General features: G+C 40.1%; 2 protein-coding genes across 4 annotated transcripts; both read left to right on the top strand.

The window, feature by feature from the left end:
- Nucleotides 1-5,661: 5,661 nt before the first annotated feature.
- RSL1D1 (ribosomal L1 domain containing 1) lies at nucleotides 5,662-10,729 on the top strand. Its single transcript, XM_032126162.1, has 9 exons — nucleotides 5,662-5,769; nucleotides 5,907-6,046; nucleotides 6,819-6,957; nucleotides 7,571-7,719; nucleotides 7,857-7,958; nucleotides 8,557-8,650; nucleotides 8,735-8,863; nucleotides 9,609-9,815; nucleotides 10,057-10,729. The coding sequence occupies exons 1-9, from the start codon at nucleotides 5,734-5,736 to the stop codon at nucleotides 10,399-10,401; spliced, it is 1,341 nt and encodes a 446-aa protein (XP_031982053.1). The 5' UTR covers nucleotides 5,662-5,733; the 3' UTR covers nucleotides 10,402-10,729.
- Nucleotides 10,730-12,114: 1,385 nt separating this feature from the next.
- Nucleotides 12,115-16,358, top strand: TMEM238 (transmembrane protein 238). 3 transcript variants are annotated; one of them, XM_032126165.1, is made up of 2 exons: nucleotides 12,115-12,547; nucleotides 15,183-16,358. In XM_032126165.1, the coding sequence occupies exons 1-2, from the start codon at nucleotides 12,166-12,168 to the stop codon at nucleotides 15,245-15,247; spliced, it is 447 nt and encodes a 148-aa protein (XP_031982056.1). In that variant the 5' UTR covers nucleotides 12,115-12,165; the 3' UTR covers nucleotides 15,248-16,358. The 3 variants fall into 3 exon arrangements, with proteins under 3 accessions (XP_031982056.1, XP_031982054.1, XP_031982055.1); XM_032126163.1 differs by having other exon boundaries at nucleotides 12,121-12,551; XM_032126164.1 differs by having other exon boundaries at nucleotides 12,122-12,599.
- The last annotated feature ends 1,241 nt before the right edge of the window (nucleotides 16,359-17,599 follow it).

Raw genomic sequence — 17,599 nt, 5'->3', positions numbered from 1 at the left:
TGGGCTTTTATTTTTTTGGTAAATCAGGGTTTAAAAAGTAACTTTTTTTTTTCCCTACCAAGTGAACAAAACCCACAGTTCCTTGGATCTTAAACTAATGAAGAAATTAAAAGCCAAGGACACTTACTGTCTTGTTCATATTCTGGACCAACAAGATTTCCAGATATCTGACTGCTTTCTTGAAGTAAGCTCATGGATTTGAAATTGGCAAAGACCATTACTGGAGAATACTTAGTTAGATTCCTAAATTGTTAGGTCCTTTAAAACTTTTTTTCTAAGGCATTGAAATGCATCTGAAGACCACCACATGATGCTCCAGCATCAGTTTTCCACTGCTGAGCAAACTTAATGTGGGATTTTAAAACTTCATTATTGAGGCTGGACTGAGTATTTATTATTAAACTGAATAATCATCTGGTGGGTTGGAATAGCAGTAGATAGAAAGTCTGAGTATTTCCATTATTCATCCCATCTAGTGCATTTGATTACCATTTCCATAATTCCAGTTAATGTCACCTTGTCTGTAAAGGGAGAGGCTGTATTATTACAAATTCATTAACAGAATCCACATTATGCAATTAAAGATATTCCTATCCTGTAGGAGGTTTTTATTTGGGTATAAAATATTTGCATTCTATAGCAAATACATGAAAATGTAAAGCAAAAATCTACACAAATTGGCTGCATTTTGGGTAGAAGAGCTGGAAGTACATTGTATTTGAATAGTCCTCAGATTACATCTCAACTTTTTCATTTCATCTCCATTCTACATTTTATAGTCCCATTTTTGCTACTATTAAATACAGCTAAATCTAGATGAAAGAAGACAAAAAGGTAATGTGGCTTTGTTGGAAATAAATACTATTTGCTGATTCACTGATGTAATAAACTTTTTTAAATGACCATTTTGAATACTTCCTTTTGTGAAAATGTGGCATGCTGCTTTGAAGATGAAACAAAAATAAAGGAGCTATGTAACCACAACAGTTGAAAGGAAGGGAGGAAAAAAAAAAGAGGAAATAAAAGTTGGATTGAAGATACAGTACCCCTAGGAGTACTGCCAGGGTAACTGTGCTTGCATGGGATACTGGCAGGGTATTCCTGGGTCCTGGTGTAGCTTTAACTCATGCCAGCAAAACTCTGTTTCTGCAGAAAGGAGGGACTGAGTTGAGTTTTTTCCCTCAGTATAATGGAATTTGCAGTGTGGTACTGGTGAGGATCACACCTTTCTCTCTGATTGTCAGCCAAAGTTAGTAGTGTAGATACGGCTTAAGTGTTTAGCCATGATGTAACTTATAAAAACATAAGTTATTATTCTATAAATTAAGACCTTTTATGTCCTTGAACTGAAAGCCCTGGTATATGTAACAAAAATTAAATGAAAAAAAAATCTGAATGTGCAGCAGTACTAATTATTTGGCAACAGGAAAATAATTCCTTGTTTCTGCAAGCTACAAGAAGTAAAGCACAGTAGTGGGAGGTACAGCAATCAGTTGAATAACATTGCCATCAACTGTCTATTGAAACCATTCCAGCTACCTTGATCATCTTAGCAGACAATCAGGAACTGATCCACAAACGTGATGACACCAGTTTCCTGAGACACTTACTCTGGTAGTAAATTGTATTCCTGAACAGCAAGCTATTGATGATGGTGTAATAGTGTTGTAAGAAAAATAGCTGCTTGAAAGAGGTTTATCCACGGGGATTATTTGCTGGTCGTGACTTTTATGCCCCTCTACAGATTGTTTTCAGTGGCATAAAAAGCCCAGTGAAAATTGCTCAATGAAGAACCTCTATTTTAGACTACTTATGGCACCATATATTAAAAATTATGTTAATTATGAGAAATGTGTTTTTATAAGTGTTTATTACTGAATATTACCTATGAAAAAAAGATTGTTTCAATGTCCCAGGTATTTGATTCTGTATTCCTCTGGCTTTTCGGTTCGTACTGCAGACTGTTGAAATGACGCTGTTAAAGCAGATGACGTGTACTCCATACAAGACTGTTTTCCTCCTGAACTGGTACTTAAAGGCTCTTACTTACTCTGCTGTTTTTGTATACCCTATAGAGGATTTGGTACAGAAAAATATACCAACAAAACTGGAGTTACTACTGAAGATTTTATATTGTGAACCTGTTTCTTTCCTTGTGTTTATTTTATCGCACTATAAACCTGACAAGATACTACTTTTCCTCTGAAGAAATACTAGAAAGGATTCTAGTCTTACTATAAAATGGAAATTTATGCTAACAAACCCAAAATCTGTTGTCTGTGTATATATAACTATTTTGATAATACATATCCTTTCATTGGCCTTCCTTCTTGAAAAGTGTCAACTTCCAATGTAAATTTTTCTATATCTCCTGTCAGTTCCATACACCCAAAAAAGTCCACATTACTTCTGAATAAGAGTAATAAGAGACATGATAGATGTTGGGTGACTAAAAGGTACTTGAGGCAGTGTTCCTGTTGTCTGTTAAGCCTCTAGAAGGGATGTGAGGCAAAGCATTATAATACAAAAGCTTTGCACTTTGTTCAGTGCCAGGGGCCTCTGTCCTTTGGAACAGTCCTCTTGCTATATGTGAATTACTTGCACCAAAGCCTTGTGTCAGGTTAGAGCTGGAGGCTGACTCTAGGATTGCAAAGGAATGCAGTCTAAAGAAAACAGTGCTTGAACTCTGGGTCTAGAGGGGAGATTCTCTTCTGAGCTCTCTTAGTAAGGCACTTCTTAGTCCTGTTTTAATCTCTGCATATTCTTTGTGCTGTTTTTGTTGCAAGTACACTTACAGAGACCTGGGATTTTGGCATTGCCATCAAACAGTCTGGAGGACCACAAGACTGAAACTGAAACCTGAATAATCTTAGACCTCAAAGATGTCTTTACAGCAGAAACAACTGCTACTTGTACATCCCTTTTGCTGTGTGAAAGTATAAAATTAGGCTTAGAAAGAAACATCTTAAATAAGTAATGAGCTAAAACGTCTTGCAATTATTTTCAATCTTAGCATTTAAATAAGTGACACAAATGACTTAAAGAAAAACACATACTTTCATGATCCAAAAAGTTAAATTGAGAGCTACAGCAGGACAGTGTACAGCAATAACACTGATCAAAGTAACAAACCTGATTTCCTTGTAGGAGTAACTGTAAATTTATGACATTGCTAAATTAAAAATGCACTCTTTTGTAGTTTATATTCATTGCATGCTATATTAAACTGAAATATTTCTTATTCAGAGACTAACTTAATTTTTGCAAGACAGCTCTGTTAGCTTTGCCAAGTACCTTTCAAGAAAAAATTATTAGACTAAGTCAGTTAAACCACATCTAGTAAAATTTAGTCATGTCAGACCTAAAATTGTTCAGAAAAAAGTACTTGGATGAGACTGGTATGTGAAAAATTCGAATTTGAGTCACTAATAATAATCCCTTTATTTTTATCCTATTAATGCTATACTGACCCAGTAAAGTCAGTCTTCAAACTTGCTGTTCAATCATATCTTACAAGACTAGCGTGGCTCATTTTCAGAGAGATGTTCCAGTCATCTGACTTCTTCTATTTTGTTTTAACATGTCACACTAATATGTTGATGTTTTATTAAAATATAACTGCCCTAAAATGTGCAAAGATAGAAGCAAGGCTAATACAATTATCAGAACCTACAGCACCAAAGCTAGTATCACATCCAGAAATTCCACCAGTACTGAAAAGGATTTAATGAGTCTGCCCTCTTTGGATACCCTGCGTGTTTCTCACCTTCAGTAATTTTTCTAATCAGTACTTCAAACAACATGGCAACAAAGGACAGCTTTTCTTTTTCTTAGCCGGTTTCTTTTTTGTTTTGGTTTAGTTTTGGTTTTGTTCAAATAACACAATAGAAAAGGAAAACTTCCATCTTACAGGATTTTTTTTTTCACTCTTTAAAATCAGTGTATGTCCATATAGTTCTTTACTAAGTATGGACAAGTCTTGATGCCATCAACTATTCCACTATTCCACTATTGCTCCAAGGACACTAACAGCAGAAAGAAAATATAAATCACTACATAAAGCAGCTTGTCAAGAAACTAGGGTATTTTAGTTTCTCTTTGCACTGGCCGCATTGATGGAGCAACAAATTTTGTTGGATGGCATCTGATGAGAAGGAATAAAACCATAAATAGAAAGGCAAAGAGCAGGAAAAAAATCTAGAGAAGAGTGAATGACTAAGACTCCTAATTTCGTGCATATTTAAGCCCTGGTTATGCATAGCTGTGTTACCCAGACAGCAGCTTACCTGTGTGATGAATGCAGACAACCCAAAGCTGCCAGGGCACGCACAGCACTATGAGAATGAGACCAAATAATTCCAGGCTAGATTTTATCTCAGAACAATGTATTTATCCAGCATGGAACTCAATGGAATAAGCATTCCAAAATTAAGCTACTTCCATGTAGTCATTCAATGCATTTCTAAACTGAACAGGAGAGCAGCAGTTCTGCCTTTATTAGTCACACATAAGGAAGAAATGGTTTGACATGTGATGATAATCAGCAGTTGCCCCAATGGTAGTAACCTGGAAACAGCCATGTTCAAGACAGTGTATGAGGAAAATGAGCAGCAGAATACAGTCCTTGGACTCCATGAGACAGACACTGGTTTATTCAGAGAACCAGTGGACAGGATCCCATGGGGCACAGCTCTGAAGGGCAAAGGAGCTCAGGAAAGCTGGCAGCGGGTCTTTAAGGACAACCTCCTCCAATCACACAAAAGTTCCTCCTGATACTCAGGACAAGTAGATCTATCAGAAGACTGGCCTGGCTAAAGCAGGCAACTTATGACAGCACTCCAGTGCAAAAGGACAGTAATACATGAAGTACGATCAGGGACAGTCTTCAGAGAAGGAATCTGAAGACAACGCTCAGTTCTTCCTAAACATAATGGTGTGGTGGGTGGCCAACTAGATGGGTAATGACTGTTTGGATAACAGGGCTCGCTCGGAGGGCAGAAATAATGGCTCGTACTCCACCCGAAGGCCAGTAACAAATGGAGATTTATCCTGGCACATGTTCTATTTAATATCTCTATCGGTGACCTGAAGCATGGTCACATAAAGTTTGCAGGGGACCAATCACTATCCTCATGAACAAAGGGACCTGTGCAGGCTGGAAAGATCTGGCAACACAAACCTGTCAATACTCAAGAAACGCAAATGCAAACCTGCATTTGGGAAGGAGCAGCCCCTTGCGGCAACACTGGAAAGTGCCCGGGGGATAGCCAGATAAACATGAGCCACTCCTGGAGGCAAAGAAGGCCAGCAGCATCCGGGGTTGCACCAGGACAGCACCATCAATAAAACAAGGTGAGTACGACAAAACTTTTTTCACCGTGAGGACACGGTGGATACAGCCCTGAGCAACTCGGCCTGACCTCTGGCTGGCCTTGGTGCCGAAGCGGGATGGACTGACGGCCTCCGGCGCTCTGCTCCAAGCCCCGTTAGTCCGTGACCCTGCTGGGGCAAAGCTGCCTGCAAGGACTGGACGGGCCCGCCACATCCCGCACACGCGGGGCACCACCGCCCCCGATGCACGCCTGCGGCCGAGCGCAAGAGCGGAAAGCACCAATAGCACCGCGAACTCCGGCACCCGCCCCTCCGACCTCCCCCGCCCCGGACGAGCTCCGTCGTGCCCCGGAAAGCGACGCGCACGCAGGCGCGGAGGCCGCACGTGGCAGCGGCGGCACCATGGCGAGCGGGAAGGAGCGCCTGGACCGTGCCCAGGTACTGCGGGGAGCCGGGCGGGAACTCCTGCGGCCGGGGGCTGCGGGGAGCCGGGCGGGCGGGAGCGCGGCCGGGCCGGGCCGGGCTTGACTTGCTTGACCTGACGTGCGGCTGCTGCCGCTGTGGTGCCGTTGCAGGTGAAGAAGGCGGTGGAGGCTCTCGTGGCTTTCTCCAGACGCAAGGCCAAGGGAGACGCGCTGCTCCTCAACGAGAGCGAGAGCGTCCATCTCTTGGTGACGGTCTGGAAGGTCCCGCAGGTGGCAAAAGTCATCCGAATGTAAGGCATTGATACCCGGCCGCGTGGTTACAGGGGTTGCTCGTGTCCTTTGGCTTGGAAAAGAGCACTTTGCAGATTCTGAGCGTAAGGAATTTGACTGCCGCAGCCCTGTCCTGGCAGTTCCCGTGCCGTGACTAAGAACTGCGGGGTCAGAACGCTGCTTTACCCGTACTTTTGGTATAACGGGAAGCTGGGCTGTGCCAGCTTTTTGCACGGAGAATACTGATTCTATGGGTTGCCAGTTACAGGGTATGTGCCTCTCAGTCCTTAAGCCTGAGAAAATAGATCAATTTCTGTGTCTTGACCCACCACCACCAAATCATTAGTAAGACTTCTTTCGTGTGGTAAGCAAACCTGAATATGAATTAGAAGTCTCCTTTTAAACTGTAGCTGTGCTACACTGAGAAAGTTTACATCCATTTATCAGGGCCCGAGTGTTACAAAGTTTTGTCTAATGACTGGATGTAGCCATGGCATAAGGTGAGGAGCATGGAGGGTCCTCCTCCTGGGACCCGTGTGGTAAGGGCTGTTGGCAGGACAAGGTATTCTGCCTTGTGTCTGGAGCTGTGGTATTCCACAGTTTCACTTTTCCAGTTTTGTATGTTTATCAAGTATAGGTTCCACTGAGAATATTTAGTAGTTAACAGAGTCTAAATACAGGCACTTCTCTGTGTTATTAAAGGGTACTGATCTCTCAGTTGTAGTCCTAGTTCTGGAGAAAACTTCTTTCTCTTATTAGACATTCTTTATGCATCTCATATTCTCATTGTAGACCACTGCCCCATGGCATTCGACCAGAAACAGCTGACATTTGCCTGTTCACAAAGGATGAACCAAATTTATCAGCAGAACAGACTGAAAATCTGTACAAGAAACTTTTAATCCAGAATGGGATCAGAAGTATTAGCCAGGTAAGAGAGGCCCTTGATGGTATAATACAGTACTGTCATTTCTTTCCTTTTATACCACCAAAAAGAATAGAAAGAGTTGTTACCTTCTGCTGTTTAATATTCTAATTCTCATTCACATTCTCTAGTAAGATTTTTATGACTACTCAAACTGTGGTGTTTCTAAAATGCAAAGTTTACTCAGAACAATTTCTTCAGTTTGAAACAGGATTTTTAATAATCAGATAAAATTTCTAGATAAATGTTCAATATTTAGTTTGAGTAACCAACTGGAAAAACTCACAGTGTTTGAATATTTATACCCTTTGCAGCTGGATTGGATTGTTTATGCCACCAGCAACAAAATTGTAAAACAACTTACTGTTATATTTAGTCTTCCTTTAGATGTTATTCATGTACTGAAGTTCTGTTTGGTGATGTTCAGCTTCTATGCAAGAGATCCATATTGTTTGATTCTAAAAACAGTAGGAAATGGATACTTTTTGATTGTCTTCAGCATTCTAAAATAATGCACTGTGATAGACTATCAGTTATGCAGCCTTAATCTGTGCAGTTCTGAGAAGCATTTCTGGTTGCATTTTCAGCAGTGGGGACTAAACTGGTGCTTGCATTGCAGATCATCTCCTACAAAACCCTCAAAAAGGAGTATAAAATGTTCGAAGCGAAGCGGCGCCTCCTGAACAGATTTGATCTCTTTCTGTCTGATGACCGAATTAGAAGGCTTTTGCCCTCACATCTAGGAAAACACTTCTATGAAAAGAAAAAGTAGGTCTTTAAACTTTGTAAATCTATTTTTGCATTATCTTTTTTAAGGTCAAATTCTTCTTAGTAACAGGGAAATTGGTATTGTTTCAGGTATTCTAATTGTTTCCTTTTTTTACTCCTCTCCCTTTCTGTTTTAGGGCACCTTTATCTGTAAACCTGAAAGCCAAAAATCTTGCCAAGGAACTAGAAAAACATATCCAAGGGACTACACTTCCAGTTAACAGCAAAGGGTGCTGTTAGTAAGTACAAATCGATTAATACATAACTTGAAGGGTGGTTCTACCTTAACTGTAGGAATTTCAAGTGAGTTATTTTTATTCCTTTAATATGTGAATAAAAGATGTTAAGGGTCACCATTCCAAATAGGGCATGTTTTGAATCTTAACCTGTATAATTAATTTAGTAGTTCTATTAAAGTTTTACTGTTAAGCTGGGGCTTTTTGTCTCTTTTTCCTTTTACCTAAGGAATTTCTAGGCACCTGTCACTGTCAAAGAACATGTACAATCTTAATCTAATTTAGTAATACTTTTCTATTTCCAAAATACTCCGTTCTAATAAGATTTTTTTTCATGTATTGTATATCTAAAAGGATCTAAATTGTTAGTAATGCTTTGTAATGTAAGGCAGAAGTTGCATATCCAAATATGGGAAGATGAATACATGTGAATCTATTCTGTTATCACAGAAGATTTCTGCAATAGCCATCCTTCCTTTATGAACATTAAGCTAATTGCAGATGACTGGGCTTTTTGCATTTCTGGGTATGCCTAAACTAAACAAGCAACTTGAAATAGTTTATTTGCCCACATATACAGATTATCCTTCTCTTCTTTCAGTACAGCACGTATAGGTCACACTGGGATGAAAGTGGATGAGATACTTGAGAATATCCTTGCAGCAGCAAAAGTGATTGATAACAAGTTACCAAAGGTACTGCTGATTGACTGACTTACAGACAAATAGGTTCATACTTCTGCCTTATTTTTACGTAATATACTGATTTTGTTTTTGCAGAAATGGAAAAATGTAAAAATTCTTCACCTCAAAACACTTAAGTCAGTTGCACTCCCAATATATACTGCAAATATCTCCAACCTGGATGAGCTTGACAAACAGCCATCTCTCAAGAAAAGCAAAGTAGAGGTAAATGAAATTTCTTCAAACTTTGCATAAATTAAATTGGTGCAGCTAGTTCTTTGTCTTCCTTCTTTGCATTGTAATGTGGCATTTAACTGTAATAGCAATTGATCCCAGGCTTCTATGGCTAAAACTGGTTAGACATTCCTGACTCAGTGCTTCAAATACTCAGTAATAATAATGAAATTATGAAAACTCCCTTATAGGTTTTAAAGCAAACTGGAAATAAATAAAGTGTTTCTAGACGTAAACTGAAGGGAGCTGAGATTCATTCTTAGAACTTTGCCGGTATTGTTTATCCCTATTTGCCTTCCAAAAGTACACTCATTAACGTATATGTGGATTCAGATCATGCATCTGTTATTTATTGGTTAATCAGTGGCATCTGAATAATTCTCAAGCTCGTATATTTGTATATGTAGGGGGAGCTCATACTCATTAAAAATATAATAGTTGGCTACTCCTTTGTAATGAGTTCTGCTTGTGTTCATTTGTCTGAAATGAATTTGGACCATGAATATTTAACTTAGGGACTGTAATCTGACATTAATATAGTTGTGAGTTATTTATAATAACCTTCTGCTTGCAATGCATTTTTTCATATTTTACATATGGTTGATTAGTCCAGGTCTATTGAACAAGACTCTTTAATGTTGCTATACCATCTAATTTTTAACCACATTAAAACAATTATTATACATTTAGAGATGGGATGGGGATTTGTCTGAGATGTACTTCTGATTACTTCTAGAAGGCAAAACCCAAAAAAGCAAAGAAGACAGCTAAGAAACTGAATTCAAGTCAAGTCACTGTGACAACAGAAAATAAAGCTGCTGCTGGTACCCAGGAGCCTGTGATAAAAGAAAAAGTAGAAATAGTCCAAGAACCAGGTGATCATGATGATGAAGAAATTCCACAACTAGTGCCTATACAAACAACAAGTTCAGCTGACCTGAAGGTAATTATTAAGTAATATTGAGAAACTCACATTTCAGTTAAAACTGAAGATTTTGAAGAGTTTAAATTGTTCATTGCTCCTTAGGGAACAGTATCTGTTAGCACTCTTCCAGTAGATTAGGGCGCAATTCAGCTGAAAGTGTTTGTCATTTTGTAATGGTTTTCACTGATCCTTCTTCCTGAAAAACAGGAAATATGTTTTTTGGGTGGAATGGTAATTTTTTTGTTTGTGTTAAATACAGAAAATGGAACCAAGTCCAGAAAAAGGTGACAATTTGGGCAAGAAAACCAAAACACCCCTTGGTAAGAGAAAGAGACAGTCTCTAGTGGTGGAGACTCCAAAATCAAAACCTGAGGTTACAGAAGAGTGTGCAGACTTGCAAACGTCATCAAAAGACAAAAAAGCCAAGCAGATCAGCAAACCAAAGGAAACAATAAAAGAAAAAGACATGAAAAAGACTCCAAAAAAACCTGACGCAAAGTCTTTTGCAACACCCAAAGCTGGCAAGTCAATGCAGTCAGCCAGGAAGTCTTCAAAATCACCGAAGCAGGCACCCAAAAAGGTGCGCGTGCCACAGTCAGCATGAACGTTGTCTGTTGTAACACATTTTATATCATCATTCAGTGGTGTATTTTCAGTAAACAAATTTATTGATGAAGTAAAATGCCTTCTTAAGAAATCTCATCCCAAGAGCTTTTTTTTCCACCAAGATCTGTAATGATTCAGTGGTTTCCTTCTAATGTACAAGCTTGTACAAATATACTCACTGTCTTAAAGGCCCCATCACCTTTTATCTTTTCCTGGCCCAAACCAAAAACACTCAAATTTTTCAAGTGTCAAAGGGCAGAGATGGGGCTATCTTAGGGGAAAAAAGGCTGAAAAATACTTTAATAAGTGCCATCTTTCTGAAGCAAGAAGCATGGATGCCAAGAGCAGCAATTTACGTGTGCTTTTAAAAGTGAAATAGGTGCTATCGTTTAAAAAATTGTTCAGTATAATAAAGACAGGTTGGCAGCTATTGGTCTTACTGTAGATATTCAAGTTAGCAGCCTGGTACCAAGCCAAACATTCTAATTTTTAGCTGTTTTTACCTAGGGTATTGGTGAGTTAAAAAGGCACAAGACAATTTTCCTTTAACCATATATACTTTGCAACATCAGGGAAAATCTTACCTTCAGTTTTGGGCTTTATTTTTGCTACCAGAACTGTTGAGAGTATTCCTGCATGATGGTCACAGAACCGTTGTTCTTCCATCTGAGAAAAGCCAAAGGCTATGTGAATTCCAGTTGTGCCAGCCAAGTGAACTCATCCAGTAAAGGCATGAAAAATACATACTTAGGACTGAAAGGTGATATATTCGCAATTTTACAGAACTGCCCAATTGTTCTCTGTATGATCACTTGTCTGCCCTCCACAGAGTGAGAATACAAGGCAGATTTGTGTTGAAAAGTCCTAGTGCTAAAAACTCCAAATAGGAAAAAGGTGGTAAGAGACAGTATTAATCAATAGGAGGTAACCAGCCTCATTTGTCATTCAAAAAACCCTACCACATCTCCTTTTTAGGACATCCTCATATCAAGGTACTGGCTACCTACAAAGCAAGCGGGTGCTAAATAAAATGTGATAAACACTAATGAATATGAAAATATTCTGCTTCATCTGTGGTGGCAACTTTTTTTGACCCTTTTGCAACCCTAACTTTTTGAAACTTTTCAACTATTTTGTGAACCAAATGCTATTATAGGAATTGAATCTGTAATCCCAGTAAACCAACAGCACACACTGTCACTGGGGGAGGAGTCTTCCTCAGCAGCATCATTCTTGGCACTCTGTCCCTCCACAAAAATGTGAAAGTGCCTATGCTATTAGGCCTGGTCATAGTTCCTGTTGGCTTGATATTTCTAGTTACTGGAATAGTGGCTAAGCCATCGTTAAATAGGGTGTTAGATATAAGGCTCTTGTGAGAGCAGGCACAGGAGATCCTACATCTAAACACAGTTCTTGTGCCTGAGGACTTGGGAATGTAAAAAGAGGTCAGTGTGCACCACTCCCAAGGAGCCCTCAGCTCCCAAATACCATCGGTCGCTACAGATCAGCCTTCGAGTCCCACCGCGGCGGTCTGGGGGCTCTGCGGGGCCGGTGGGGGCGGCGTGTGCCCGCCTTCCCCTGCGCGCAGGTGCGGGAGGGGCCAAGGCGCGGCCCGGGCTTGCCCTGAGGTGTGCGGGGGGCGCGGCCTGGGCGGCCCCTCAGGTGCGGGGGGCGTGCCCTTCACCTGCCCTCGGGTGGGAGGGCGCGGCCCGGCCCTGCCCTCAGGTGCGCGCGGCCCGAGGCGGCGGTGGCGCCGCTCCCGATGGCGGCCCCGGGCGGGCTGGGCCGCTGCGTGGCCGCCTTCTGGCTGGCGCTGGCCTTCGACGCGCTGGGGCTGGCGGTGCTGCTGGCCGGCGTGTTCGCCGACGTGTTCTTCTCCGACCTGCTCATCTACGCGGGCGGCATCGGCATCTTCCTCAGCCTCGTCTGGTGGGTGTTCTGGTACGCGGGCAACCTGGAGGTGCCGCCCGAGGAGCTGCGGGACGACGCGGGGCTGTCGGCGCCCAAGGGCCGCGAGGACACGCTGCTTCGGCGGCTGGTGCACGGCCTCAGCCTCCGCCTCAGCGCCGCGCTCGCCCCCGCCCGCCCCGCGGACCTGGAGCTGCAGCGCGCCGGGGGCCCCCGCGGCCGCCACGCCGACCCCGGCAGGTGAGAGCCGCGACGGGCCCCGGGACGGACAGCGAGGCGAATCCGGCTGTGAGTTTTAACTTTGGCTAGAGCTTGGGAGAGCTCTCCTGCCCGAGATTCAGTTTAACACTTGCTGTGTTACACCGCCTGCTCGCAGCTGACGCTTCTTAAGAGAAAAGTGTGGAATCTTTCTCAGCTCAGGCGGGAAAAAAAAGGCATGGTAAAGATTGCACAGATGTGATTAGGCAGGGAAGACGCTTCCTGTAGCCGTCTAAGAAGGGAAAAGGAGAGCAGGAATAAAGCCCGGGGAGTGTGGTGGAGCTGGCATGCAGAGAGCTGCTGTCAGAGAGCAGCACAGGAGCCATGGCACTCTGAACTGGTCCTCACAGTAATCAAATGCTGCCAGAAATGGCCATTAACTACTACCCCGCATAAACTCTTGGGAAGGGAAGCCTCCTCTTTAGCACCATGAAATGTTGCTTCCTTAGAGAACAAGAAAGGTGAAATGCTAACTTGTATTTAACTTGGGGGCAGAGTTGTAGGTAAGAGGTTGAAACCCATAAATTCATAAATCATTTAAACTACTTGTCTTGAACCTCAGTCATCTAGAAAAGATGTGATAATATCTGATGTGTAAAGGAACTATCTAGGTCCTATTTCAAAGCATGGTTGAAGAACATCAAGCTTTTCAAAATATCCCCAGTGGGTTCATTTATATGGCATGTTCATTTAGGAAGAAAAGCATGCTTAATGCCTTGAAAATGTGTGTGAGGAAAAAAGTCAAGCTTTCACTTCACTATGTAAAATCCTCTACTGAAGCAACTTTAAACACTGTTTTGTACCAAGTGTTTGAACTGTTCGAGGATTCTAAACAGTGTTCTGATTCACTATGTGCAAGATCAGCTTTTTCTGCTGCTCCTTGAAATTAAAATCTGAAGACACTGTTGATTTACAGAAAAGTTCATGTGGAAATCGCCTTCTTGCATGAAAGCCATGAAATTTTTCATGAAAGGAAGTTTTAACAGCAGGGAGATTGAGTATAGGTAATTATTGCTTAATAAAAAACTTGCAGAAGGCGGGAAAGAAAAGCAGCAATACAACTTCCAAAGATTAGTTACTGCTCTTTAGTTTATTATTAACTATGCCTGCAATTAGAAAACAGGCTGTTGAAAATTAGTCATTCTATTTTCAGACTTTTTTTTCTGAAATGGCTCTAAAATTGACAGGTCTGTATTTGCAGGGAAAGATTCATATTTATAAATGACTATGCATAACATTTTCATCTAAAGATCATGGTAATTGCAGGTATTGAGCTCAGTAGATAATCTGCTCTCTCTGTAGATGCAATATGTGCACATGGATCTGTATTCTGTTGTAATGAACTTCTAGCAGTGAAAGTTACTCATTATTTTGAAACATTTCAAGTCTTACTTCTAAGATTTATTCTAAGTAATTAGATTTATATGTCCTATAGGGATATATATATATACACACATATACATATATACATAAAATGATAAAATGATTTAGGACAAGATATCCCAAGTAAATAGCAGCTTCAGTTGCTACAGTAAACAAACTTCAGTAATGGTAATTCAGAAGGAACCAGAACAGAGGGAGTGAATAGCAGTTATGTTACATATTGTAACATAAACTCTCTATGATTTTACTTGCAAGGTGAAACAAAGCATAACAAATGGTTTCACCTTCAAAGACAATTCAGAGTTCCCTTTTGAAGTATGTTCATCTAAAGTACTTCGGAGTTTCTTGTAAACAACTGTCTGAATCAGATCATTCCTTGCTGATAGACCAAATCCTCTCCCCATCTGGAGATATTTATGAACTTAACCAAACAGGTTAAACATGTTTGGGCAGATATTGTCTGGACAAGGAGGAAAAATACCACCACCACCACCCACACACATACATTCAAAAACAAACAAATGAAAAAACCAAACCAAAAAAACCCCAACCCCCTTCACTGTACTGGCCATTTGGAAACCTTCTTGAGCATTAACTTCCTCAAGTTATTAAAGGAACGCTGCATTTTGTTCTGATTTCCTATCATAAAAATTATATAGTTGAGAAAGGTGAGAATTCTCAGGATATGGAATGCTTCTATTAAAGGAATAACAAGTAGATTAGGATCCTCAAGCCTGAAAAGAGACGCAGAGTATACAGTGTTCTAGAAGTCTATACGGTCAGTATGGGAAAGGTATGAAGTGCATGCCTCCCAAGGCAAAGCAGGAAAAAACAAACTGTCACAGGCTATGCAATTGAAGTGTGGGATTATTTGACATGGGACAGTGGGACAGGTAAAAATTTACTGATTCAAAAATCCAAAGGAAAAAGCAGAAGAGATGTAAAGATAATGTGTTTGGCTCAGGAAGTCCTGGGGCAGTAAGTGGCGGTTGAGATGATATCCTGAGGAGTTATTACTTGTGTGCCATATTCTTATGTCTTTATTGAGACATCACACTTGGCCACTGTTGGAGATGGGCTGGTGACTTGATGGATCTTTCCTTTGGGTCCCAACTGGCTGTTAAACATGAGGAAAAGTACTTTTAAGATTGATCTTAAGTAACACTTTAGAGTTATATGGCTGTTCTAAGACTATTTTGGAGTAACATTTTCTTAATGTTTTATCTTCAGGATCTGTTGAAGACACAACTACTGACGTTACTGCCCCAAAAAGTGTGGGGAAGTGCTGCAAATGATGAAAAGAGATTCCCTACTCAAAGCAATAGGATTCTCTTATTGTGGAATAATCTCTGCAAGCATTGTGGACTCTCCATAAAATGGACATGTGGAGCTGTATCTCTGCCAAACACACCTACTTCAGTGTTGGACTGGATATACTTTGAAATGGCAAAGAAAGATCCCACAAAATCTCTTTTAGAAGTGAGAACTAAAAAAGAATTTAACCTGCTTTGCTGAAAAATCACTGCAGCTTGTCATATAGTTGGTTTTGTTTTGTTTTAATTATTATTATTTTTAATAACCTGGAAGGTTTGGATAAAAAGCTCTTGCACAATGAAAAGCTCTTGCACTGTTTTTTACCAAGTTCTGGAAGTTAAACTTACTGTGAATTTTTATAATGCCAGTGCAATACTTTTGTTTGTAAGGGTGCTTTTAAGATGTCTGTATTAAAGTATTGACGCAAAGCTGCAAATGTAGTAGAAGTTATTTATAGTGTAAATACACAATTTACGGTGTCTCTTGTAAAGTTTCATTGTTATTTTGAAATAACCTGGAATCTGAGATTTTATAAGTAGACAACACCAGTGATGTTGGCATACCAGTACATTCTTCGTAGGTACAAATGATGTAATATGGTGACTCTTGCAAGAGGCATTTTTAGTCCAGTGATGTTGGAAATTATTTTCCTAATGCTGAAGCATTTGAGGGAGGGAACATGACCAAAAGAAACCCTGTTGATTAACAAGTACTTCAAGGCTTTATAAAATACTAACAAACTACCTGGCAAAAGATTCATATTATTGCTAATGAAACCTAAAATTGTGTGGAGAAATTCCTCATGAGTTCCTCTGTTTTTGAACTGTTTGATCCCACCATCAGCAAATACTGGTAGGTCTTAAAATTTCAATGCACAATTGTTCTATGCCACACCTTATTGAATACTAGAGGTGGAATTAAGGAAAATATTTACTAAGAACACTGTGACTGTACTTCCTTGTGAACTCTTGAAATGTCTTTCAGTGTTTTCTTGTAAATTGCTGGAGTAACTTCTTTTCTATGCATATTCTCATTTTTAAATGCTTTCCAAATGCTCTCTTTTAACCAAATCAGAAGAACACTAAACTTGAAGGTCTGTATGTGATTTCTCCTTTACTAACTGCAGTTTTTAGGAGGGGTATGCAATTTGTTTCCTCCTTTTAATGGAGCTGCAATGTGACACCACTGTGGTGTTACAGTGGTCTGATTAAAAAACCCAAACAAACCAAACAAGCTCCTCCCTTAAAACCTGTAGATCAATTTTCATTCGCAAGAATTTTTTTCCATTTCATTGTTCGTAACAGAGAGAGCTGCTTTTTCTGATTTCCCATAGTTTTGCTTATAAACTGAATTATGAGATGGTGTTTAATAAGTGGAATGATTAGTAGCAGCTATAAATTAAGCCAAAACTTATATCTGTAGTTCACATACTTAGCCTGTGAAAAAACAAAATTTTCTATTTAAGTGTTGCAATAATTGCTAGAGTGAACTGAGCAGGGCTTTGCATTCATTGTATATTACAATGTAATTAATCTTAATTCCAATATCAGTACTTAATGATTGTTGCATAAGATGGTAGCTAGAATGCAACTTCACTAAAAGTTAGGTGGAGTTCCAACTAGTTTACTCGTATGAATAGTATATGTGTTTTAAAAATTAGATATAGGAGCTGATCCATCAGTGAAGGAGGATGTTAAGCACAGAGAAGCACTAAAGCACTAGAAGGTTACTGGGATGTTGTGTCCAAACAAGGAGAGAAACAGTGCTTGCTGTGGAGCAATGATACCTGTTGTAAGTATTGTAACTATTTTCTTTTTGAAAATCCAGTTGCTGTTCCATGAAATAAATTTGCCTTCTAAATCAGGAAGGCTAATACTAAATAGAAACTGGGAATCATCTGCAGTTAAACATTAACAAATATTTAACACTATTTTAGTTTCATGATATCCTTATCAGCTGTGTTCAATGCAGCACAAAGTCCAGTCAAAGAACTTTTGTGTTGTTGACTGGAAGGAAGCTCTTGGACATGTTTAGGACTGCTTGCTGTTATGTGAACAGAGTTGTACAGCTAAAGCTGGAATTCCTTTAGACATTCATGACAGTCCCATGCATGCTGTTTAAAAACTTAGCCAAAACCACAAAGAACCAGACTAGTTCCAGAAGTGTGGGTACAGGAGTCTTTTGCATCTAGTTAAGCCTTAAAACTAGCTCAAAATGTCATCCTACATTCCGCTAAAGGAAAAATGCCAACCACCTGAATTCTAACTATGTAGATGGATTAAATGCTTGTTAGATTTTAAATGTGGACTGCATCTAATGGAAGTTTTCATGTG

This window comes from Corvus moneduloides, chromosome 16, assembly GCF_009650955.1.
Source record: "Corvus moneduloides isolate bCorMon1 chromosome 16, bCorMon1.pri, whole genome shotgun sequence".
In the NCBI taxonomy this organism is placed as follows: domain Eukaryota; kingdom Metazoa; phylum Chordata; class Aves; order Passeriformes; family Corvidae; genus Corvus; species Corvus moneduloides.
This window is presented reverse-complemented; position numbering and strand designations above follow the sequence as displayed.